At 43.6% G+C, this 23,378-nt stretch overlaps 1 protein-coding gene across 4 annotated transcripts in view; it reads right to left on the minus strand.

Annotated features, from left to right (window-relative positions):
• Positions 1-23,378, minus strand: part of VAV3 (vav guanine nucleotide exchange factor 3) — a 317,308-nt gene that overhangs the window by 26,967 nt on the left and 266,963 nt on the right. For all 4 annotated transcript variants that reach the window (XM_088474051.1, XM_088474049.1, XM_088474050.1 and 1 more), the window contains exons 18-21: positions 22,885-22,907; positions 22,227-22,266; positions 3,122-3,258; positions 2,841-2,906 (exon numbers count right to left, since the gene is read on the minus strand). In XM_088474051.1, the coding sequence (XP_088330177.1) occupies positions 2,841-2,906; positions 3,122-3,258; positions 22,227-22,266; positions 22,885-22,907 (266 nt within the window). The remainder of the gene's footprint in view (positions 1-2,840; positions 2,907-3,121; positions 3,259-22,226; positions 22,267-22,884; positions 22,908-23,378) is intronic.

Here is a 23,378-nt window from a genome sequence, read left to right on the forward strand (position 1 = left end):
AAGTTCTAGAACAGAGTATGCATGAAGGCAATATATCGCATTGTGGCATGTTCTGGAGCTGAAAGCACGCAACTTGAGGTCCGTACACACTAAACAATATCCTCACTAAGCGATATTGTTTAGTGTTTTCCCGGCAGTGGTGTGCTCAATGTCCTTAATGATATCATTCAGTGCCGGCGCCCTCCCTCATCCCACGAACCTGCACAACCTGGTTCGGGCGATGATCAATGTCATCAGTGACAAGCGGCAGCGCGCATAGCTGGTCATTGATGGCATACACACTGGCCAATATAATGAATGACTTCATTATCGTTCAATCGTTCATTATATCAGCTAGTGTGTACGCAGCTTAAGGGTGCTGCTGAATCGAAGCCGACTCTGTCACATCTTAACTTGTGGCTGAAGGGACTTAAATTGGTGGTAATGGGGCGTTCGCTCCTAGGCAAAGTTCAGAGAGGGTGTAACAATGGAACTGTGTGTATAATTGTAATTACACCAGTATTTCAAGAAGATACTTGAACCTGTTAGGGGTGGTGCAAATGCACTCCGATAATAATAATAACTTCTATGAAATCAAGCGTATGGATGGCGGCCCACTCGCAGAGATGTGTACAACTCTGCATATTATTTATTATTCGCATTAACTTTTGTCCCCGCAATGTAAGACCAATTACGGTCTACTTGCATTTAACTCTGCATCAGTCCTAAAGTACATACAGTCAGGTGCATAAATATTGGGACATTGACAGAATTTTCATATTTTGGCCTCTATTCACCACCACAATGGCTTTGAAATGAAACAAACAAGATGTACTTTAACTACAGACTTTCAGATTTAATTTGAGGGTAATTACATCCAAATCAGGTGAACGGTGTAGGAGGTTTCTATATGTGCCTCCCACTTTTTAAGGGGCCAAAAGTAATGGGACTATCAACTCAAAAGCTATTTCATGGACAGGTGTGGGCTATTCCCTCGTTATTTCATTATCAATTAAGCAGGTAAAAGGTCTGGAGTTGATTCTAGGTGTGACATTTGCATTTGGAATCAGTTGCTGTCAACTCTCAATATGAGATCCAAAGAGCTGTCACTATCAGTGAAGCAAGCCATCATTAGGCTGAAAAATCAAAACAAACCCATCAGAGAGATAGCAAAAACATTAGGTGTGGCCAAATCAACTGTTTGGAACATTCTTAAAAAGAAAGAATGCACCGGAGAGCTCAACACCAAAAGACCCGGAAGACCACGGAAAACAACCGTGGTGGATGACAGAAGAATTCTTTCCCTGGTGAAGAAAAATCCCTTCACAACAGTTGGCCAAATCAAGAACACTCTCCAGGAGGTAGGTGTATATGTGTCAAAGTCAACAATCAAAAGAAGACTTCACAAGAGTGAATATAGAGGGTTCACCACTAGATGTAAACCATTGGTGAGCCTCAAAAACAGGAAGACCAGATTAAAGTTTGCCAAACAACATCTAAAAAAGCTATTACAGTTCTGGAACAACATCCTATGGACAGATTAGACAAAGATCAACTTGTACCACAGTGATGGGAAGAGAAAAGTATGGAGAAGTAAAGGAACTGCTCATGATCCAAAACATACCACCTCATCAGTGAAGCATGGTGGTGGTAGAGTCATGGCATGGGCATGTATGGCTGCCAATGGAACTGGTTCCCTTGTATTTATTGATGATGTGACTGCTGACAAAAGCAGCAGAATGAATTCTGAAGTGTTTCGGGCAATATTATATGCTCATATTCAGTCAAATGCTTCAGAACTCATTGGACGGCGCTTCACATTGCAGATGGACAATTGCAGATGCAGATTGCAGATGCATACTGCAAAAGCAACCAAAGAGTTTTTTAAGGCTAAAAAGGAATGTTATGCAATGGCCAAGTCAATCCTCTGAGCTGAATCCGATTGAGCATGCATTTCACTTGATGAAGACAAAACTGAAGGGAAAATACCCCTAGAACAAGTAGGAACTGAAGACATTTGCAGTAGAGGCCTGGCAGAGCATCACCAGGGATGAAACCCAGCATCTGGTGATGTCTATGCGTTCCAGACTTCAGGCTGTAATTGCCTGCAAAGGATTTGCAACAAAGTATTAAAAAGTGAAAGTTTGATTTAGGATTGTTTAGTTTGTCCCATTACTTTTGGCCCCTTAAAAAGTGGGAGGCACATATAGAAACCGTTGTAATTCCTACACCGTTCACCTGATTTGGATGTAATTACCCTCAAATAAAATCTGAAAATCTTCAGTTAAAGCACATCTTGTTTGTTTCATTTCAAGCCATTGTGGTGGTTAATAGAGGCCAAAATATGAAAATTCTGTCAGTGTCCCAATATTTATGCACCTGACTGTATGTATGTCAGTAAATAAACAACTGTATTGCACTGTTGAGAATACACGTAAATCAAGGCAGACTGCAAGGTAGGTAATATTGGAGCTCAAAGCAGTATACAACTTTAAAATGCACTCTCTGTATACGCTTACCTATGAACCACAACGGAACTTGGATTAAAAAAAGCTGCGGACGCTACATTGTAGCACTTCGTATACAGGTTCAGGGACTCAGTCGCACACAGATATACAAGTGTTGTATCAAATTAATCAGCACAGTCTTCTGGTGCATCCTAGTCACATCACATTGCGACTTAAAAGCATTTCGGAAAAAAAAGATGTAAAAAAGACGCCTGACGCTAGCACAGTCTAACAGGACCTGGCGCACGCCGCCAAGACAGGCTGTTTGGTGCAACTGCAGCAGAGATGTATAAGGACACATCTGTAGTGTGTACTTTAATAGAGGTACATATTTCATATGTATCATATACTTACACAAGGGCTTGGTTTAACAGCGTCACTTGGAAACCAACCAAGTTCCCCTGTAGCAATATTCTTTCCCTGGAAAAGAATAAAGGCAAATATAACAAAATGTTCTTACATGCAATATTCCACCATTACAGCTGAGGCAGGCAAGGAAGATTGCAAAGTTAGGAAAAAGGAAAATACATTATGGCCAGATGTTATTATACTGTAAATGACGAGGTGGATTGTCTAGCAAAAAGATCATCTCAATTACATTGTCTATGTATCCAATTTACCCAAAGCACACCTACCTGCCAGAATAGGTTGTGTGCATCAGCCCTTATCAGCTCAATTGTATCTCCAACCTGTATAATGAGGGATGGACCATCGTTCACAGGGGGTGCTGGGAAACCAGTGTAATTCCTTATAACCTGCAGCTTTGGTAAACCTGTAAAATGTGCAAGATTGTAAAAGAAAACAGTAAGCAATGTATGATATAGTGAGAGATGTAAGCAAGTGGGATAAATGAGCGTATTTGTAGAGAGAGGAGCATATCACACCAACATCTTTCTAAAAGAGTGTGAGAGAAGCATCACATTACTGCTCTCAGGGCCGGCACTACCATTACATCTACCCAGGTGATTGACGCCACAGACGAATCTATGATGCTGGTACCATTATTTAAACTGCATGCATATTGAGATGTACCCACCTGATCATATGCATAGAAATATGCTATATCTTACATACTTGGTACGGCCTCATCTAGAATACTGTGTTCAGTTCTGGAGGCCATATCTCTAGAGGGATATAGACACTTTAGAGACGGTACAAAGAAGGGCAACTAAAATGGTGCATGGCCTACACCACAGAACTTACCTAGAAAGACTAAAAGATCTTAATATGTATAGTTTGGAACAGAGAAGGGAAAGGGGGGACATGACAGAAACTTTCAAATACATGAAGGGTTATAATAAGGGACAGGAGGCAAGCAATCTTCAAAGGAAGAGATGCACAACAACACGAGGACATTCACTGAAACTGGAGGGAGGTAGGCTCAGGGGAAATTTGAGGAAAAATTATTTCACAGAAAGGATAGTGGATAAGTGGAATAGCCTCCCATCAGATGTGGTTGGAGCTAAAACAGTGGAACAATTTAAACACGCTTGATATAGGCATAAGAATATCCTTGAGAGAGATGTAAGGAGTAAATAGGGTTGAAGTTGCCTAAAGGATACATGAAAAGGGGCAGACTAGATGGGCCAAGTGGTTCTTATCTGCTTTCGAATTCTATGTTTCTATACAATGGTCCGGATTCTGAGTCAGAAGTAAAATGGCTATAAAAGTCGCGGAAGCCAAATAAACTACCTTATGCTAATGGGAGTATCCATAGGGTAATGCGTGAATCCATGCGGCTTCATATGGAAAGCTGCACTGCTCACTTTTCTTTTCGTCCACAGCATTCCGGCCCATTCACAGGAGTCTCTGGCCCGCAGACACAGCTGCGACAAAAGACACAGCCACGTCTGCGTGCATCTCTGAATCAGGCATATTGTCCCTAACCAAAACTAGAATTCAGGCAGGAGGATACAGGATGAGCCATAAATATAGCTGCCTGGATGTCATCCAAATGAGAATGTATTATGGTCAACTGTAACAGAATAGCTGATTGAATTGGTCCAAACAGGATCTGTAATGAATGGGCAGATTATTCATTAATGTACATTGCAGATGAACTGTGCAGGAAATACTCTGCCCAATGGTCCCCAAATGACTAGCAGCAATATAGGGGGTAAAAGTAAGGAAGAGATTTATCAAATCTTAGAGAGAGATAAGGTGGAGAAGTTGCCCATAGTAACCAATCAGCTTTTAACTGTCGATTGACAGGCTGTATTAGATAAATGACAGTTAGAAGCGGATTGGTTGCTATGAGCAACTTCTCCACTTTATCTGTCTCCAAGATTAGATAAATCTCCTCCTAAGTACTCGGTAGTGCACCAACATAGAAAAGCCTACAGAACCTAACGCTGGGGAGCAGACTGTGATTATGGTGAGGTCAGAAGATAAGGGTCTGGCAAAAAACATTTGCTAATTGACTTTTGTCCCATTCCAAAAAAACTATAGGAACGCCTAATTTATAGTGTGGAAATGTTATGGTTGTTACCTTATTATATTGTTGTTCTTGAGCAAAATAATAAACACAGATTTTGAGCATTTTGCTTTATTATGAAAATGGCCACTTTCATTTCTAAACAAGTTCCTATTAGCAAGATAATGATTTGCAGACAAAATCACTAATTGGCAATGGCAGAAAACACAGATGCTGGAAATGAATTTATGTTTAAATTAGGAAGCATTTAACACATTATATGAGAACCCCGACTGATGTGCATTCATGTATACCAATTATGTATGCAAATGCCGGTGAAGTGTTTCCCGTGTGGTCTTATATTTGACTTACAGAAAATATAAAACCTGACTGCTCTCAGCTAAAACCTAACAACATAAGATGACAAGTTGAGAGAGTAAAATATATAGTGTACAGAAAGTACCTTCTGCTGCCAACCTGTACAATCAGTATCGCTTTCATTCTTTCTATTTGCACTTATTAGTTCAAACTAATGTGGGAGGTGGGCAATGTAGCCCTGAGCACTTAAGACCAAGGAATATTAATGTTATCTGGGGATGCAGTACTGTTGTGTGGGGTATAGGTAGGCATGGGAGGCAGAGCCTCCCCTGTCATACTCCCTCCCCTATCACACTCCCTGTCATGCTCCAGAGTTTTGATATAAGAACTATTAGAATAATACAAAGAAGATATGTGTGCCTCCCCAGCCATTGATCTCACCGCATGTCCATTTCCCATTCTGTTCATCTGGATATTGCACCACTATATTCTTTGATGTTACATGACGTACAGCCTCAGTTTCCATATGACTCAATTTATATGAGGTACTGTACAGCACTGCTATGTATTTAGAACTACCTTTGACTTTGATACGTGACTGTATTATTGCTGGTTGGTAACCATTTACCTTGTGAATACAAATTGTGGATACATGGCAGCTCCCAATCCAAAGGATGCAACCACCATGGTGCACTTTGTCAGTGAGAAAGTGGATAGGATTTTATTCCCAGACACAGATACATTGGTATTTGGTAAAGACACACCTGAGGAATATTATGAAGACCTTTTACGGTTGAGATAAGAGAGAAATCAAATTTCATTGGCTGACTGAAGGAACGCCTGCCGTTTGTGGGCGGCCCTACTGACATCACACAATTGCACCTGAAGGATTATTTCTCTGATTCCACTGGGATGAATACCCTTAATATTGATCAGAACATTCTCAAAGTAAAAAGAGAGTAACTGTGACCTGCCATTTACTAATCCCTCTATACACACCTTTATGAGACTCCCTTTCATAGAAACTGAAAACATTTCCTTTCACAATATTACCAATGAAGAAAGGATCTTAATAAGTTATATCCATTTTATATGTGTGTACATTCAACACCGCATCAGCACCATAGTTCATACTATTAGATTGATCATGAAGTTATGATCCATCCAATTGGTAGTGAAAACCACTACACTTCCCGGTGCTAATAATGCAGATATTATAATTAGATACCACCAGCTGCAAGTAAATGGTCTAGTTAGGACCCTAAGGAATGCAGAAGGCTAAAAAATCTTTAATTTACTACGCATAGTGGTATGATGTATTCACACTCAATTTATAAAAGTATCAGTGTTTGCTTTCTATGAGAACACAGGAGGCTTGTAGAATTAAATCATAATTAAGATAGCAGCATACTTCATATAAAAAGGTAATACTAGTTTAACGAGATAACCATATACAATTGAGATTGAATATACAGAGCTGTTGAATCACCACTACTGTGTAGATATAGTCTCTGTTCTCAGCTCATTATGTGCTAGTTGCTACAAAATATATATATAAACCACATAGGTGAAAGTAAGTAACTATAAAGTTGCAATATAGTGTTCTGGTGAAAAGTCCCGGCACTTAACGGGATGAAACGCGTTGACCTTTCACCCTCCAACCACAATGTTGCTTCAGTCAAGCCAGAATTTCCTGTGTACACCTATAAGCCTGTTTGCCAAGGGCTGGGAACAACCGCAACAACTGGTAACTATTGCCTCTAATACTGCTCCCCTTCACTATTGCCGGCCACTTGCTCCTGCATAGACATTTCCATCAGGTCCGCAGGAATACCGCAGGTCCGCAGGAATACTAACAGCAGCGGCTGCTCACCTCCACACACGGCGTCTGCTACTGTCCATTACCAGAGATTCAATTCTTACACGGAGGAAGAATCCCGTTTTTCTGGACACTCCTGTGTGAAGGTGCCTACACTGAAAGCTGGGGATATCAAAAGGTGGGATTACACCTGTTTACTTGGACTGAGGAAATATAATACGAGGGTTGTTCAAAAACTAATGCCTTAAATGCTCACGACTCAAATTTTATTATAGATACAGATTTGAAAATTTGCAGTAAAATACTTTGAAGTCTTAGTAACAGAATATCTCTACTCAAAAAATTCACCACCTGCCCTCAAACATTTTCTCCACCTCTCAACCCAAGCTATGAATCCACTTTGGAAAAATTCCAGTGGTTGGTGTTTGACCCAGAAACGTATGGCGTTTTTAACAACCTCTATGTCTTCAAAATGTTGTCCCCGGAGACAGTATTTGAGAGGGCCAACAGATGAAAGTCAGAAGGGGCCAAATCATGACTGTATGGTGGATGTGGCATTATTGCCCACCCAGTTTGGCAATGGCTGCAGATGTTGCCATTGAAGTGTGAGTTCTGGCATTGTTGTGGTGTAAGATGACATTTAACAGTGGAATTGTTGACCTTTTTTTGCGGATGACTTCTTTCAGCTTCTTAAGTGTAATAATGTATCGATCACTGTTGATTGATTGCTTCCAAGTAATCGATGAGAATAACACCTCGGCAATCCCAGAAGAATGTGGCCATGACTTTGTTTACGGATTGCTGTGATTTAAACTTTTTTGGCCTAGGTGAACTTGGATGTTTCCCTTGCTTTGATTGGGCCTTTGTTTCTGGGTCATAAAGGTATACCCAGGTCTCATCTCCTGTAATTACATTTTTCAAAAACGTCTCAAGGTTGGCTTCAAAGTTGGTCAAAAGGTCATTGCACACTTCCACCCTCTGGGCCTTATGATCCCTGGTTAATTGCTTTGGAACCCATTTAGCACACACTTTACAATATCCCAAATCATTGATTAGTGTTTTTACAGTGCCATGGCTACATTCAAGTTCATCACTGATATCTCTTATGGTCACACGACGGTCTTTCTGAATCATGGCATCGACTTTGTGTCGGTTCTCTGCTGTCACTGCAGTTGATGGTCTGCCACCATGAGGTTTGTCGCACACGGATGATTCTCCCGACTGAAAACGCTTCATCCACCTTCTGACATTGCTATAGTCAATTGTACGCTCACCATACACTTTTTTCAGTCTTCTGTGAATTTCTGTAGCACTGCAGCCTTCTTTTTCCAGAAATTCAATGACGGCTCTTTGTTTCATCTTGGATTCCATGGTATTTCTTGGTATTCTTGGTATTGCATGGACTACCTAAACAAAATACATATATTGCTAGCAGACATATTAAACTACAAACTGACAAAGTTTCAAATAAATATTGCATATTATGTCAGAGTTATGAGCATTTAGGCATTACTTTTTGGACAACCCTCGTAATATATATTCAAGCTGCAGGACTTATGTGATCATTACTGGCACGCTAGTTTATCACTAAACAGCTACGGAGTGCATTTCTTCAGGCTTGTACTGTGAGAACACTATATAGCAACTTTATAGTTACTTACTTTCTCCTACGTGGTTTATAGATATTTTGTAGCAAATAACACATAATGAGCTGAGAACAGTGACTATTTCTACACAGTAGAGGTGACTCAACAGCTCTGTATATTCAATCTCAATTGTATATGGTTATTTCATTAAACTCGGATTACCTTTTCTATATGAAGTATGCTGCTATCTTAATTGTGATTTATTTTAATTTTTATTCTGATATATGTTCTTTTATATATAATTCTTATATATTTGTTAGGTTTCTATGTGATCAAAATTAAAATCATTTTTGTATAATTCTACAAGCCTCCTGTGTTCTCATAGAAAGCAAACACTTTTATAAATTGAGTGTGAATACATCATACCACTATGCGCAGTAAATTAAAGACTTTTTATGATCCAGCCAAAGTTCAATGCAACTTGTTATAATACTATTCCACATCATGTGTGAGCTGCCCCAGAAAGTGTCTGACTGTAGTTTGGGCTGTATATACAACACATATATATAAATAACTCAGGTTACCTGCGTACTTTCAAAGAGGGGGAGAGGGGAAGAGGACGGACACTGCTATCTGCTTGCAAAGCTGAACCAGCCAGGCATGTTATACACAAATCTATACCACCTCTCTTGGCAAACTAATCTGCTCTTTTGGATTTCAGTACCATCTGTATGCAGATGATGCTCAAATCTACCTATCCTCTCCAGATTTATCACCATCTGTATTGGTCTGTGTCACTGAATGTATTTCTGCCATTTCTGCTTGGATGTCATCTCGCCACCTGAAACGTAATATTTCTAAAACAGAATTAATTATATTTCCACCAGCCAATAACAGTTACCAACCTGATCTCTTTATCACTGTTGATAACTCAACAATCCACCCTGCCCCACAAGCTCGCAGCCTTGGTGTCATCCTTGACTGAACTGTCCTTTGTTCCCCACATACAATCTGTCTCAAAATCATGTTACATACATCTAAAAAACATATCCAAAATTCGGCCATATCTCACACAAGACACTGCAAAAACTATAATACATGCACTCATTATTTCCCGCATTGACTATTGCAATAGTCTCCTTACTGGACTTCCCAAAAACAGGCTATCGCCATTACAATCCATTAAGAATGCAGCTGCGAGGCTTATCTTCCTTGACAAACGTTCATCATCTGCTGCCCCGCTCTGTCAGTCCCTCCATTAGTTGCCGATTTTCTACCGTATTCAATACAAAATACTGTTACTTACACATAAGGCCATTAACCAAACCACACCAACATACATCTCTTCACTCATTTCAAAATATCTCCCAACCTGACCTCTCCGCTCAGCACAAGATCTGCGTCTCTCATCCCCACGCATTACTTGCTCCCATTCACGGTTACAGGACTTTCTTTGGGCTGCACCCACTCTATGGAATGCCTTACCACGCACAATAAGACTTACCTCTAGTCTTCAATCCTTCAAGCGTTCCCTGAAAACTCACCTCTTCAGACAAGCTTATCAGATTCCAGAACCGAACACATAACCTTCATAGCTTCCATGTCTTATTGCATCCCCTCTCACAGTCCACACATAACCTCACACAATGTCTTTCTTTCACATACTTCTGACATTTGGCCGACATTCCTGTGTGACTGGATCATGCAGCCAACTAAGAAACTCTGCATTCTGGCTGGACCAAATTGCAATATATAGCACCTATCCTTGTGTATCAATACCTATTTCCCTAAAGATTGTAAGCTTGCAAGCATGGCCTTCTGACCTCTATGTCTGTCTGTTATTATCCTGTTTTGTTCTATAAATGTTTCCAATTGTAATATGCTGCGCTATATAAGAAACTGTTAATAAATAAATAATAAAATAAATAGAAGTGCAGGGGAAAAGTACGGGTGCAGCAGCTGTCTATATAATACGCTTCTGCTGTCAGTACTAAGTAGCAAAAGGATGTCTCTTTCAGAGACTTCTTTAATTTTGTGCTGGCGACCTCAGTCACCTCAGCGGCACCCCCCCAGGAGCCAGCGCCTTAGCTGCTTAAAGTTGTCTAATGGTAGCACCGGCCCTGTGTATAGGTGTACTATGAACTGTGGAGGTGGCACTGCCCCTGGGATCATATTATAAATATTTGCATCCATGTGATAATCATATTTTCTTGCTACAGTGATTCCTTAAACATAAAATAATTACTGACATGCTCAAAAAGATTCCATTATTTTGCTGCACATTGTTAACAGCTGATTACCACCTCCCAAAGCATAGACAACACTGCTTCATACTTGCCTATTCTTCTGAAATGGCCGGGAGGCTCCTGAAAATTAGGTGGCACTCCTGGCCACCCGGAAAAGTAGTCAAGTCTCCCGCACCACCCAGACCCCCCTCCATTCGCTCACACCCCCATATGTACCCCCACCCACGTCCGACCTCTTACAGAGCACAAGTGGGCGGTCCGGGCCACGCTATACAATGCCTTTTTTTCTCTGCACTGTCAGTGGAGGGCAGGGTCACGATGACACAATCGTGCCACCATATCCCCTGCATAGCTCCCACTTTCCCGGCTGCCATGACCCCTCTCTACCGACCTGGCTGCCCCTTCCCGGAGGAGGGGGCATGAAAGTCTGTAAGACTGATTTAACCAAGTCTGCTGCACACATATTAACCCATCTCCTTGCAACATCTAAGTGTTTTAAACTAAACTGATACAGATTTATTTACAGGGGGGGAACGACACCCTGCAGCCAGTAGCCCTACTGCAAAGTCGGCCAGAGCATCGAAAGGACACTCCAGGTAGGCAGCCCATGGAGCTGTCTAGGGCATCCTTAGGATGCTCTTGGCAGTGCTACACTTCCCAGAGCTGGCCGCAAGCCCCCCTAGGAGTGACATCATGACATCATGAATTTAGGGGGGGGGGGCGGCAGCACAGGGTGCACTACCTCCTTGTGCTGAACAGAGCCCCCAATACCTGGAACTGTTCATCACTGTTCTCCTCTGTGTTGCTGGCACAATTTTGTTTCAGTGGTATCTGCATCTATGACACCAGTGACTGTCTAAAACGTGCCAGGTCTACATAGCTTAGAGCAAAGCAACGTCTACTAGTTGGATCAGAAGAGAGTCGCACTACCACTAAGTAATACTTCTAATTTCAGTGTAACATTGATTTCCTAAAATTAAATGTAAAAGTTTTTGGTGGTGTCTCCTTTGAAGGATCACTATACTTATGCTGGGTACACACCGAGATGACTGGCAAAAGTGCCGATGTCCAGGGTGTCCTTGGACATCACATTATTGCCGGTACACACTATAGCGATGATTAATGAATGATGGAAAGATCACTCGCTCCATCCTTCATTAACATACATTAGGTCGCATGCGATACTGTCAGGTTTGATGTGCAGCACATCAAACCTTATGACTTCGCTAGCGACCACAAGCACGCACATGTTGAGCGTACACACTGAACAATGTATGCGATTTGTCGTTACGGAATGGCAAATTGGCCCGACATCGCTACAGTGTGTACCCAGCTTTAGTCACACAATCTAAAATGTTACATTCCCCCCTCTCCTAATTAGCAAAACCATTTGGAATCATAAGGAATGTGTGTAGCCAGTAACTTGTCTTCTGTGCAAACCTCTTTCCTGAATATAAATATGCACAAAGGGCCCTTTGAAGACTGAAGTGAGATTTGACTTATGGGTTTCTACTGCTCTGCTTTCTGACCAAAGACAAGAGATAATGGATTATGCTGCAACAGCACTTGGTGTAAATAGGAATTTCCATTTTATATTTATGAATACTAGTAGAAAATCACAAAATATCAAGACCACTAGGCCTCTTGTGTTGTTCAACCGGTTTCCACACATATAAAATGGAAATTCCTTCATAAGACAACTTCCCAGTGAACATCAGGCACCAGCTTAAAAACAATATAACAGAGAAAAAAAATAATTTTGTAGCCAATGCACAGTTTAACGCAGCTCTCCACATGCTCTATCCCTCCAGATGCTACAGAATACGCCTGCAAAACTATAGGTGATGCAGGCAGTATTTTAGTCTCATCTACATTTGCAGCTGAAGGGGTGTAACTAGGCTGTAAATAGGTGTTCTTAGGCTAATTGCAGTAGGAATTGTAAACGTAAGTGGAGGCTATGCACAGTTGTACAGATGTGTACACCTATACACACACCTAGCCTCAATACGTCATGTGGAGTGAGACGCTTGTTGCGAGTGAACCACAACGAGCAGTGTAGCTATTACGAATCCCAAAGCCTGCTCCGTGTGAACCGCCTAAAACCCAGGCTAGCGAGGTCTTCCGCCAATAACAGTCGCCTGTTGTTCCCTTAGAACTATGAGATGTTCACCAGTACTTAGACGGCCGTCTGGTCTTAAAACTCGGGATAATAGAGGTTCACACGGAAATACAATGGGATTCAATGGAGAGAGGAACGACAGGAACAGAAACTGGTATCCAGGAGACTTGAGAGTCAATGATGTGGCTGATGAACCGATGGTGCAGCTAGGAGCCGACTGTAGAAGACAGTACTCAATTGATGCGGCTTTGGTAGCCGATGGTGCGGCTTGGAGCCAGTTGTAAAAGACAGTACTCAACTGATGCGGCTTTGGGAGCCGATGGTGTGGCATGGAGCCAATAGTAGAAGAAAGAAGTTGATGAGGCTTTGAGAGCCGATGGTGCGGCTTGAAGCCGATTGTAGAAAAAAGAAAGCAATTGATGAGGCTTTGAGAGCCGATGGTGCGGCTTGGAGCCAGTAGCAGAAGGAAGTACACAATTGATGCGGCTTTGAAAGCCGATGGTGCGGCTTGGAGCCGTAGCAGAAGGGAGTACCCAATTGGTGCGGCTTGAGAGCTGATGGTGCGGCGTGTAGCCGATTGTAAAAGAAAGAAAGTAATTGATGAGGTTTTGAGAGCCGACGGTGCGGCTTGGAGCTGGTAGCAGGAAGATGTACACAATGGATGCGGCTTTGTGAGCTGATGTTGCGTCCTGAAGCCGATTGTAGAAGAAAGAAAGTAATAGATGACACTTTGAGAGCCAGCACGCAATTTTAGTGTCCAAGTTTGTGTACAATATAGTGTACAATCCTGTGTACTTTGGATGGAGAGCCGGTACACAATTTAGTGTACAAGTTTGTGTACAATCCTGTGTACTTCGGCTTTGAGAACTGGTACGCAATTTAGTGTACAAGTTTGTGTACAAAATAGTGTTCCGAAACTTAAAACTGGTGGCAGCATGGGAGCTGCTGATGCTGCCAGGGAGCTGCAAGAGAGACTGGTGAGTCGGTGGCAGCACGGAAGCTGCTGGTGCAGCCTGGGAGCCGTAGGAAAGGCAGGTACTGTAAGCTGGTGACAGCACGGGAGCTGCTGGTGCAGCCTGGGAGCCGTAGGAAAGGCAGGTAAGCTGGTGACAGCACGGAAGCTGCTGGTGCAGCCTGGGAGCCATAGGAAAGGTAGGTAAGCTGGTAACAGCACAGAAGCTGCTGGTGCGGCCTGGGAGCCGTAGGAAAGGCAGGTAAGCTGGTAACAGCATGGGAGCTGCTGGTGCGGCCTGGGAGCCGTAGGAAAGGCAGGTAAGCTGGTGACAGTACAGGAGCTGCTGGTGCGGCCTGGGAGCCGTAGGAAAGGCAGGTAAGCTGGTAATAGCACGGGAGCTGCTGGTGCGGTTGAGCCGAGTGGACCTCCAGGAACGCTATAGTTGGCAAGGCGGCAAAAGTCTAGTGTGTACAAATAGGAACACCGCCCAATCACGCAGTGCCATGGATAGCATGTGACATCCTGAGGCGTGCCGATCACCTAGCAGCTAAGGTAACTGGAACAACAGCGTCATGCAATTTTGAACTTCTGGAGGGAGACAAGTCGTGACCGTGACTCGTAAAAGTAGCGTAGCAAATTGTTTTTTAAATTTGTGTCTTATTTGCACCTGAGACACCCTGAAACACCACTCAATATGTGCCAGAGACTCCAGTCTGCGACTTTAATGGGACAGAAATTAGTTTTAAATATATTCAAAGTCACACAATAGAACTTGGTGTGAGAAAAAGCCCTGGCCACTACATTGTACCACTTATTAGCACACAGATGTACTAGTGTCACATGAAAAAGGCGCACCAAGGAGGGCAGTGTGGCGCAACTGCAGTGTATTAGGACATAGGCCCTCATTCAGAGGCGGTCGCAAGAAACGCTCGCTCTCTCTGAATGAGGGCGGCCGCTTCTTTTTTTTAGTGCGGCCTCCTGGTCGCTAGCTAAGCTGTGGGTTACCACCCACATCTTAGTGACTGACCAGGGTGATGGTCGCGATGGTCAAGACCATCGCGACCATCGGGGCTTGCGACGAGACCCTAAGGTTGGGTCTCGGTAACCGCAAGCCCCAGGGAGCTTCCTGCTCTGATCGAGCAGGAAGCTCCCCACTGACATCACTGCTGATGTCAGTGTAGCCACCCCCCAACCCCGCCTACAAAATGGGCCGAGCTGTCATTCAACATCAACAGCCGCCCCTTTTGTAGTGAGCTTCGGAGCGAGAGAGTTTCTCTCTTGCTCCGGGGCTTGCGCACGCAGGACCAAAACATTGACCCGGTTGCGAGCGCGCAGCGCTTGCGACCGGGTCTGAAAGAGGTCCATAGTGTGGAAGCAGAGGTGCGTACTACTCAGCACATACAATATACGCATTTCGTTTCAGGTTTGCAATTATGGTCGACTTGTGTTCAAATCGCCCTATTATGTTTCTAACATTGAGATCAGATATAATACTACAAAATTCAAAAACTATAAAATTCTAAATATATTTTGATAACTTTCCTTCAAAATTAATACTATTGTAGCTAAAATAGCATCACCAATGGTCAAATATTTCTGTGTATGCTATAAGCTATACCAGGAAAAACTTCACAACACTAAACATCAATCATCTTCACTGTGATTTCTACTAGTTTTTACTGTGATAGGTTGTTTGTAGCCAGTGGCGTCATTGGAGTAGGTGACATTCAGGGCCTAATTCAGCAGTACAGGTGTAGCTTTGCAATCGCGGTCCTTGCTGAATCAGGCCCTCAGTAAGATAAGTAGACTGACCATGTGTGCCAAAGGCGAACAGCCAAAAGGGGGTGTGGCCTTAGGGCATACCTGATTTCATCACTCTGAGGACATGGCCAGCACTCCTGGAGATGCCGGGCAGTGCCCAGACACTCTCCTCACACTACCAGCTACTCCTCACTGACGTCACAGTATAGCGCCCGGCTCCCAGTCACTCAGTAAGAGCTGGCATTTCAGCGTCACCCTCGGAGGGTAATACCTTATGTGGTCCGCACCTCCCTAGTGACGCCACTGTTTGTAGGGACAAACCATGAATGTCAATGATTATTTTACATTGTTGTCATCATTGGTGATAACTTGCATTAGATGGTGAAACTGCAGAAAGATTTACATATTGATCATTTTAACTTACACAGGGTAAAAACATTAATTAAACCTGTTGTAACCAAACAGTGATTTATTACAAATACAGTAGTTTAAGATTAATTATTGGGCCATTGGTACGCCACGTGTTCTTTATTTTTGTTAGTAATTTAACTTGGTACATACGTGATTTGAATGAACACAAGCCCTAGCCCTATTAATAATTAACAACTAAAGAATCTTTCAGTTAAGAAAGGTCAGAGTATAATATGTTGTGTTAAAGGCATATCCAAGAAAACCCCATACAACACTTTTGCTTCTAATCTCATAAAGGATACATAAATCATTCATTACTAAATGTATACACAGAATATTAGAAATGTACCATAGATTGTCTCTGGAGGGATGACCAAAGTTCACCAAGTCTATCCTCTATACTAAAGTGACCATAGGAAAACCAGAGAGGGGAAGGCACAAACATGTATGGAATTCATTTAGAACATACGTTTTCTGCAAATCTAAATTGCTGGTTTCTACCACATCTGGGTAGATCAAATAAATTATCTGTATTTTATAATATAAACTATACATTTATAAATATATATTGTAGTTGTGTAAGTTGGGCCCCGTAGCATAATTATGTGGTGGGCCGCCCAGTGATCCCTCCCAGGCTTCATTTCATACAGTATGTGTTGCACTGGGCTTAGGAAAGACCCCTGCTCTGCTCTCTGGCATTGTCGGGCCCCCTCACTTCCAAGACCTGCAGTGGCTGCACACCCTTGAATGGTGGTAGTTCGGCCATTGTGCGTAAGCTATGAGTAATAAGCTATGAGAAAGAAGACATTTCAGGGGCTGTTACAGGTAGTAATATAACTAATCCCACCTAGGAGTATATAGATCATGGTGTGTGTCATGTGAGGCCCAGACACTCCACCCTCCTTATAGGTAAAGCACCAAAACCCTGTTATGCGTCACCCCATGGAAGTGGAGCAACAATTAGGACGATAACAATGCATAACAAATCAGCCCTTCTTACACTTTTAGTTCCAATTACCATCCTACCCCTGTGGGGCAATACAGCAGGACACATATTGCAGTATAGTAGACATAAACCAATAGAACTTAACTCTGAACTGGAGGACCGTCATGGCAAGAGGTTCATACTATGGCCGGATGGTCAACCCATGAAAACAGCTAGGTCCCTCCCCTGACATATGATCAACTGCTATTACAGACAATGTGATGCCATGTGACAATACTGTAGCTTTAGTGTATCCTGGTCACCTCTCCTTCCACACAGTACTAAGCAAAAATATGTGTATGGAAAAAATGTAATTCAAGGTGACTAAGCAAGAAGATGCCCAGAATTATTTGTCAGTGCCAATATACCTTCCTAGTGCAAAGTATGTTCCAAAACAAATAATGGCCCACTGCCAATGTAAACAGAAATACAATTAGTAACTTCCTGTTGCTCATAATTAATTCGATTAAGGTAAGTGACATTCCAATTTTAGCACAATGTTTAAAGAAAAAGTGTTGGTTGCTTTATGCAGCAATTCCTTATATATACCCAATTGCCCAGAGTTAATATTCAACCTGTATACGTAAATGCAATTTGTAATCTACACAGAGCTATTTTGACAGCTGTTTCTGTATTTACAGCCATGGCCAAAAGTTTTGAGAATGACACAAGTACTGGTTTTCACAAAGTCTGCTGCTTCAGTTTTTATTATGGCAATTTGCATATACTCCAGAATGTCATGAAGAGTGATCAGATGAATAGCAATTCATTGCAAAGTCCCTCTTTGCCATGACAATGAACTAAGGATCTCATTCAGACCCGCTCGCTAGATGCGTTCGCTTGCACGATGCGTATGCAAATTTGGCAAGGCATTTGCACGCCCACTATGGCCCCGATTCAGACCCGCTCGCTGCGGGTTTGTGGGCGTTTTTAAAAAAAAAAAATTTTTGTTCTCCGGCCGCTCGCAAAGCTGTGGGAGTCTACTGATGTCAGTTAGACCTCCCAACAAACGCCAGGCGTTCCTAAGGGAACGCCTGCATTTGTCCGGCCACCCCCCTACCCACCTACAAAACGGGGCAAGCTGTCACTCACATTCGACAGCGCCCCGTCTTGTTGCGAGCCCCGTAGCGACTGAACTTCAGTCGCTCAGCGGGGCTCGCGCACGCCGGACGCAGCGCATGCGCACAAAGGCTCTGAATCGGGGCCTATGTCTTAGCGTGAGATCGCATTGTGTATGCAGATGCCAACCAACCTGTCTTAAGATGCCCACTTGCGTAAGTTATCTCAAGTATATGCAACCATCGATACACGGTTACCATTGGATGCGATCGCAGTGCTTGTGGTTCGCTCCTCCACTCCCCCGTTTTTAATGGCCAGCCCCTGTCACTACCCACAAATGGCTTCTCCTGTCGCTCACTCTGCTGGGCAGTCTATGCGCAGCGAGCGAACGCTTCCCGATCTCTCGTAGCGGTTCGTGCACATGCATTGCGAGCATGCGCAAAATGCAAACAATTGGCTGGCTGCATGCGAACGCTTCCTAGCGAGCAGGTCTGAATCAAGTCCTTAACCCGAGAAAAACATTTCCACTGCGTTTCAGCCCAACCACAAAAGGACCAGCTGACATCATGTCAGTAATTCTCGCGTTAACACAGGTGAGAGTGTTGACGAGGACAAGGCTGGAGATCACTCTGTCATGCTGACTGAGTTAGAATAACAGGCTGGAAGCTTTAAAAGGAGGATGGAGCATGAAATCATTGTTTTTCCTCTGTTAACCATGGTTACCTGTAAGGAAACATGTGCAGTCATCACTGCTTTGCACAAAAAGGGCTTCACAGGCAAGGATATTGCTGCTAGTAAGATTGCACCTAAATCAACCATTTATCGGATCATCAAGAACTTCAAGGAGAGTGGTTCAATAGTTGTGAAGAAGGCTTCAGGGCGCCCAAGAACATCCAGCAAGCGCCAGGACCGTCTCCTAAAGTTGATTCAGCTATGGGATCGGGGCACTACCAGTGCAGAGCTTGCTCAGGGATGGCAGCAGGCAGGTGTGAGTGCATCTTCACGCACAGTGAGACAAAGACTTTTGGAGGATGGCCTGGTGTCAAGAAGGGCAGCAACAGCCACTTCTCCAGGAAAAACATCAGGGACAGACTGATATTCTGCAAAAGGTACAGGGATTAGACTGCTGAGGACTGGGGTAAAGTTATTTTCTCTGCTGATTCCCCTTTCAGATTGTTTGGGGCATCTGGAAAAACGTTTGTCCAGAGAAGGAAAGGTGAGCACTACCATCAGTCCTGTGTCATGCCAACAGTTAAGCATCCTGAGACCATTCATGTGTTAGGTTGCTTCTCAGCCAAGGGAGTGGTCTCAACACAGCCATGAATAAAGAATGGAACCAAAACATCTTCCAAGAGCAACTTCTCCCAACCATCCAAGAACAGTTTGGTGATAAATAATGCCTTTTCCAGCATAATGTAGCGCCTTGCCATAAGGCAAAAGTGATAACTACGTGGCTGGGGGAACAAAACATCAAAATTTTTAGTCCATGGCCAGGAAACTCCCCACACCTTAATCCCATTGAGAACTTGTGGTCAATCCTCAAGAGGCGAGTGGACAAACAAAAACCCACAAATTCTGACAAACTCCAAGCATTGATTAGGTAAGAATGAGTGGCCATCAGTCAGTATGTGGCCCAGAAGTTGATTGACAGCATGCCAGGGCGAATTGCAGAGGTCTTGAAAAAGAAGGGTCAACACTGCAAATATTGACTCTTCGCATAAACTTAATGTAATTGTCAATAAAAGCCTTTGACACTTATGAAATGCTTGTACTTTTACTTCAGTATACCATAGTAACATCTGACAAAAAGGTCTAAAAACACTGAAGCAGCAAACTTTGTGAAAACCAATACTTGTGTCATTCTCAAAACTTTAGGCCATGGCTGTACAGAGAAATTAAACAGTGCAAATGACACTATGGGCTCTATTTACTACAATCCGCATTTTGAATGCAGATTGTAGTGTGATATTACCGACTGAATTTGCATTGCTAATTCAGCCAATATCACAGGGATTTACTAAAAATCCCTTGCAGGGACAGAGCTTGTGATAAAGCTCTGTCCCTGCGAATCCCCTCCGCACACTTATCACTGTATTTTTTAAATAAAATACCATGACAAGTGCCTGTGCTAAGCCCCACCCCACCACTAAGCCCCACCCATGAGACCCCCCCCGCGACCCTTCCCCTCCTCCACCCGCGACCCCCCCTCCCTTTATTACACTTACATCCGGCGATCGGTGCTCCAGTGATGTCCACCATGGCTCCGGTCATCTGACATCCCATCCTGCACTGGGACCCGGCCAGCTGATGACTGGAGGATGGGAGACCAGCTGACCGGAGGGAGGACATCACTGGAGCCCCAATCACCGTTCCCTGGACTCTGGTAGGTTTTTTTTTCTACTAATTTTCTTTTACAGTGTATCAGCGTGTGGTCTGTTTAGACCACACAGCTGATCACTGGGGCCGGCTCCGGGCTCTGCTCTGCCTTTTACTAAAAATAAATTGTGAAAAAGAACCGGGGAAGACCCTGGATAACGCCACCTCCAAGTGGTGTTATTATCACAGGGCTTTCTCCGGTATTTATTCACCATTTATTTTTAGTAACTTTGGCCAGATCACATTTCCCATTACAATTATGGGTAATGCGATCTGCTTACTAAAATAATTAGGGGTTGAAGTAGAATTTTACGAATTCTACTCCAATTGCCCTTTAGTAACTTTAGGTGATACTAAAATACTGCGAAAAGGGTGTGAAAACACCCTTTTTCACTTTATTGTAGTAAAAATAATGTTAATAAATAGAGCCCGTGATGGGCAAACTGATTTTCCTTGCATGACATAAAACCAGAAATGTTGTGCTCGCTTGGATATTTTTATCAAATCTTAAGGTGTCATAAAGGAGAGCAGCCAGTGCCGGATTAAGGGGGGGGGCGACAGGGGCAGTCGTCCCTGGGCCCCCACACACGGAGGGGCCCCCACTAGCAGCGGTGCAGCCCCCACTAGCAGTGTCCCCACCGCTAGTGTAGTGTAGACCGCAATGAGTGCGGCCACACTACACAGCTCCAAACATACAGCCGCCGGCAGGTGCGTTTGTTAGAGCAGCCGATGAGAGTCAGACAGACTCTCATTGACTGCTGCGTCAAAGGAGGGAGACGGCTGGAGCTCACTCATGAGTTCCGCCTTCCGGCTCCCCCCGCAGCATGTGATGATGGGAGAGATGTCATGACGCTGACGTCTCTCCCATAGTGCAGTGGGAGAGCCGGGACTCGGAGCGGGCAGCGGCGGTCGCATCAGGAGTGGGGATTCAGGTAAGTTGTGATTATTTTTTTTTGTGTGTGTGTGTAAAGGGCACTGCATAGGGGGGGCCGCTACAGGGGGCACTGCATAGGGGGCCGCTACAGGGGGTACTGCATAGGGGGGCCGTTACAGGGGGCACTGCATAGGGGGCCGCTACAGGGGGTACTGCATAGGGGGGCTGCTACAGGGGACACTGCATAGGGGGGCCGCTAGAGGGGACACTACATAGGGGGGGCGCTATAGGGGGCACTGCATAGGGGGCTGCTACAGGGGTCACTGTATAGGGGGGCCGCTGCATGGGGGAACTGGGGGCGCTACTAGGGTCAATGCATAGGGGGGACAACTACTGGCCACACTGTATAGGGGGGGACTACTACTGGGGGCAATGCATAGGGGAGGACTACTACTGTGGGCACTATATAAGGGGCACTGCATAGGGGGGACCACTACTGAGTCTGGGGGTACTATATAAGGGGCACTACTGGGGGCACTGTATAGGGGGATCACTACTGGGGGCATTATATAAGCACTGCATAAGGGGACCACTACTGGGGGCACTGCATAAGGGGCAGTACTACAGTGGGCACTGCATAGGGGGGACCATTACTGGGGGCACTGCATGGCACTGCTACTGGGGACATTGCATAAGGGGCCCCCACAAGTTTGTTGCCCAGGGGCCCCCACAGACCTTAATCCAGCCCTGAGAGCAGCAGTACTCTGTTACCAGACATCTTATCTCTTTAAATAAACAGACTATACTGTAGAACAAACCTGGATCTGTGTTCCTGATTGTCTTCTGGGGGCCATCTTTCTATAAAAAAAAAAAAAAGAGATAAATATTTATAAAGTCTACTGTCCATATAATAGTCGCAGAGGAGATGCCTACAGAGATTATCATTTCTTTTACTGAAAGCTTAATTTCCCCCAAGTATTACAAATTGCCATGTTTGAGAAGGAACTATCCCCTTGCAATCCCTATGTTCTCCAGGTATATCAGCCTCAATAAATGTTAACTCAGCAGATACACCCGCAGTTGCACACTCAACATAGGCATGCCGCATATCATTTTAATCAGCAAAACTTTGCACAAAAATTTGCTTTCAAATGAATTATACAATTGTTCATAAATAAGCCAATTTCATGATGCTATCTGTCAAAAATTAGTATTTCCTTTATGATGTATGTTTTCTTTTACAACTGATATAATCTGCTTTACAACATATCACTTCCTTTACTACATTCTGTAAGGAGGATTCACTGACTTTCAATCCCTTTCCTTATCACAACCTACACTTTTACAGTTTGAGTACAGCAGCAATATGAACAGATATGTTCTGAAAACATGCATAAACACTGCTCTTTTTAAGCAAGATATGGCAGTATGATTTACTATAGAGGTGATGGAATATAGTAATAAAAACTAACCTACCCAAGGCTTCAGTGTCCCGGAGTCTGGAAGAAAATTAGAAATCGGCATTACAGGTGGAAAGATAAGAAAAAGCAACAAGTACAAATAGTAAGAACAAGCGTTCCTGCTCTGGGTGTACACATTCCCTGTAATAGGATAAAGGGGACGGCCCTATGCCTGTACCTGCTGCTCTCCGATGCTGTCAGTCAACTCATGCACTCTGACAGGTCTGTACTGCAAAGCTGTGATACAATACAAGTAATGAATATGACATACTGTATGACAGGGCTCAAAGTGCTGGTGCACTAAACTTGGCAATGTCTTTCGTGTGAATGATGTCTAAGGAATTAAGGAATGCTGTAGTAATGTAGATTTTGCACATGTGTTCTATACCACAGGTTCTCAAATTTGGGCTTCAGGACCCCAAACAGTGCATGTTTTCCAGGTCTCCTCAAAGAATCACAAGTGACATAATTAGCTCCACCTGTGGATCTTTTAAAGGTGTCCGTGAGTAA

Source organism: Taudactylus pleione, unplaced genomic scaffold, assembly GCF_031769625.1.
Source record: "Taudactylus pleione unplaced genomic scaffold, aTauple2 ptg000146l, whole genome shotgun sequence".
Classification (NCBI taxonomy): Eukaryota; Metazoa; Chordata; class Amphibia; order Anura; family Myobatrachidae; genus Taudactylus; species Taudactylus pleione.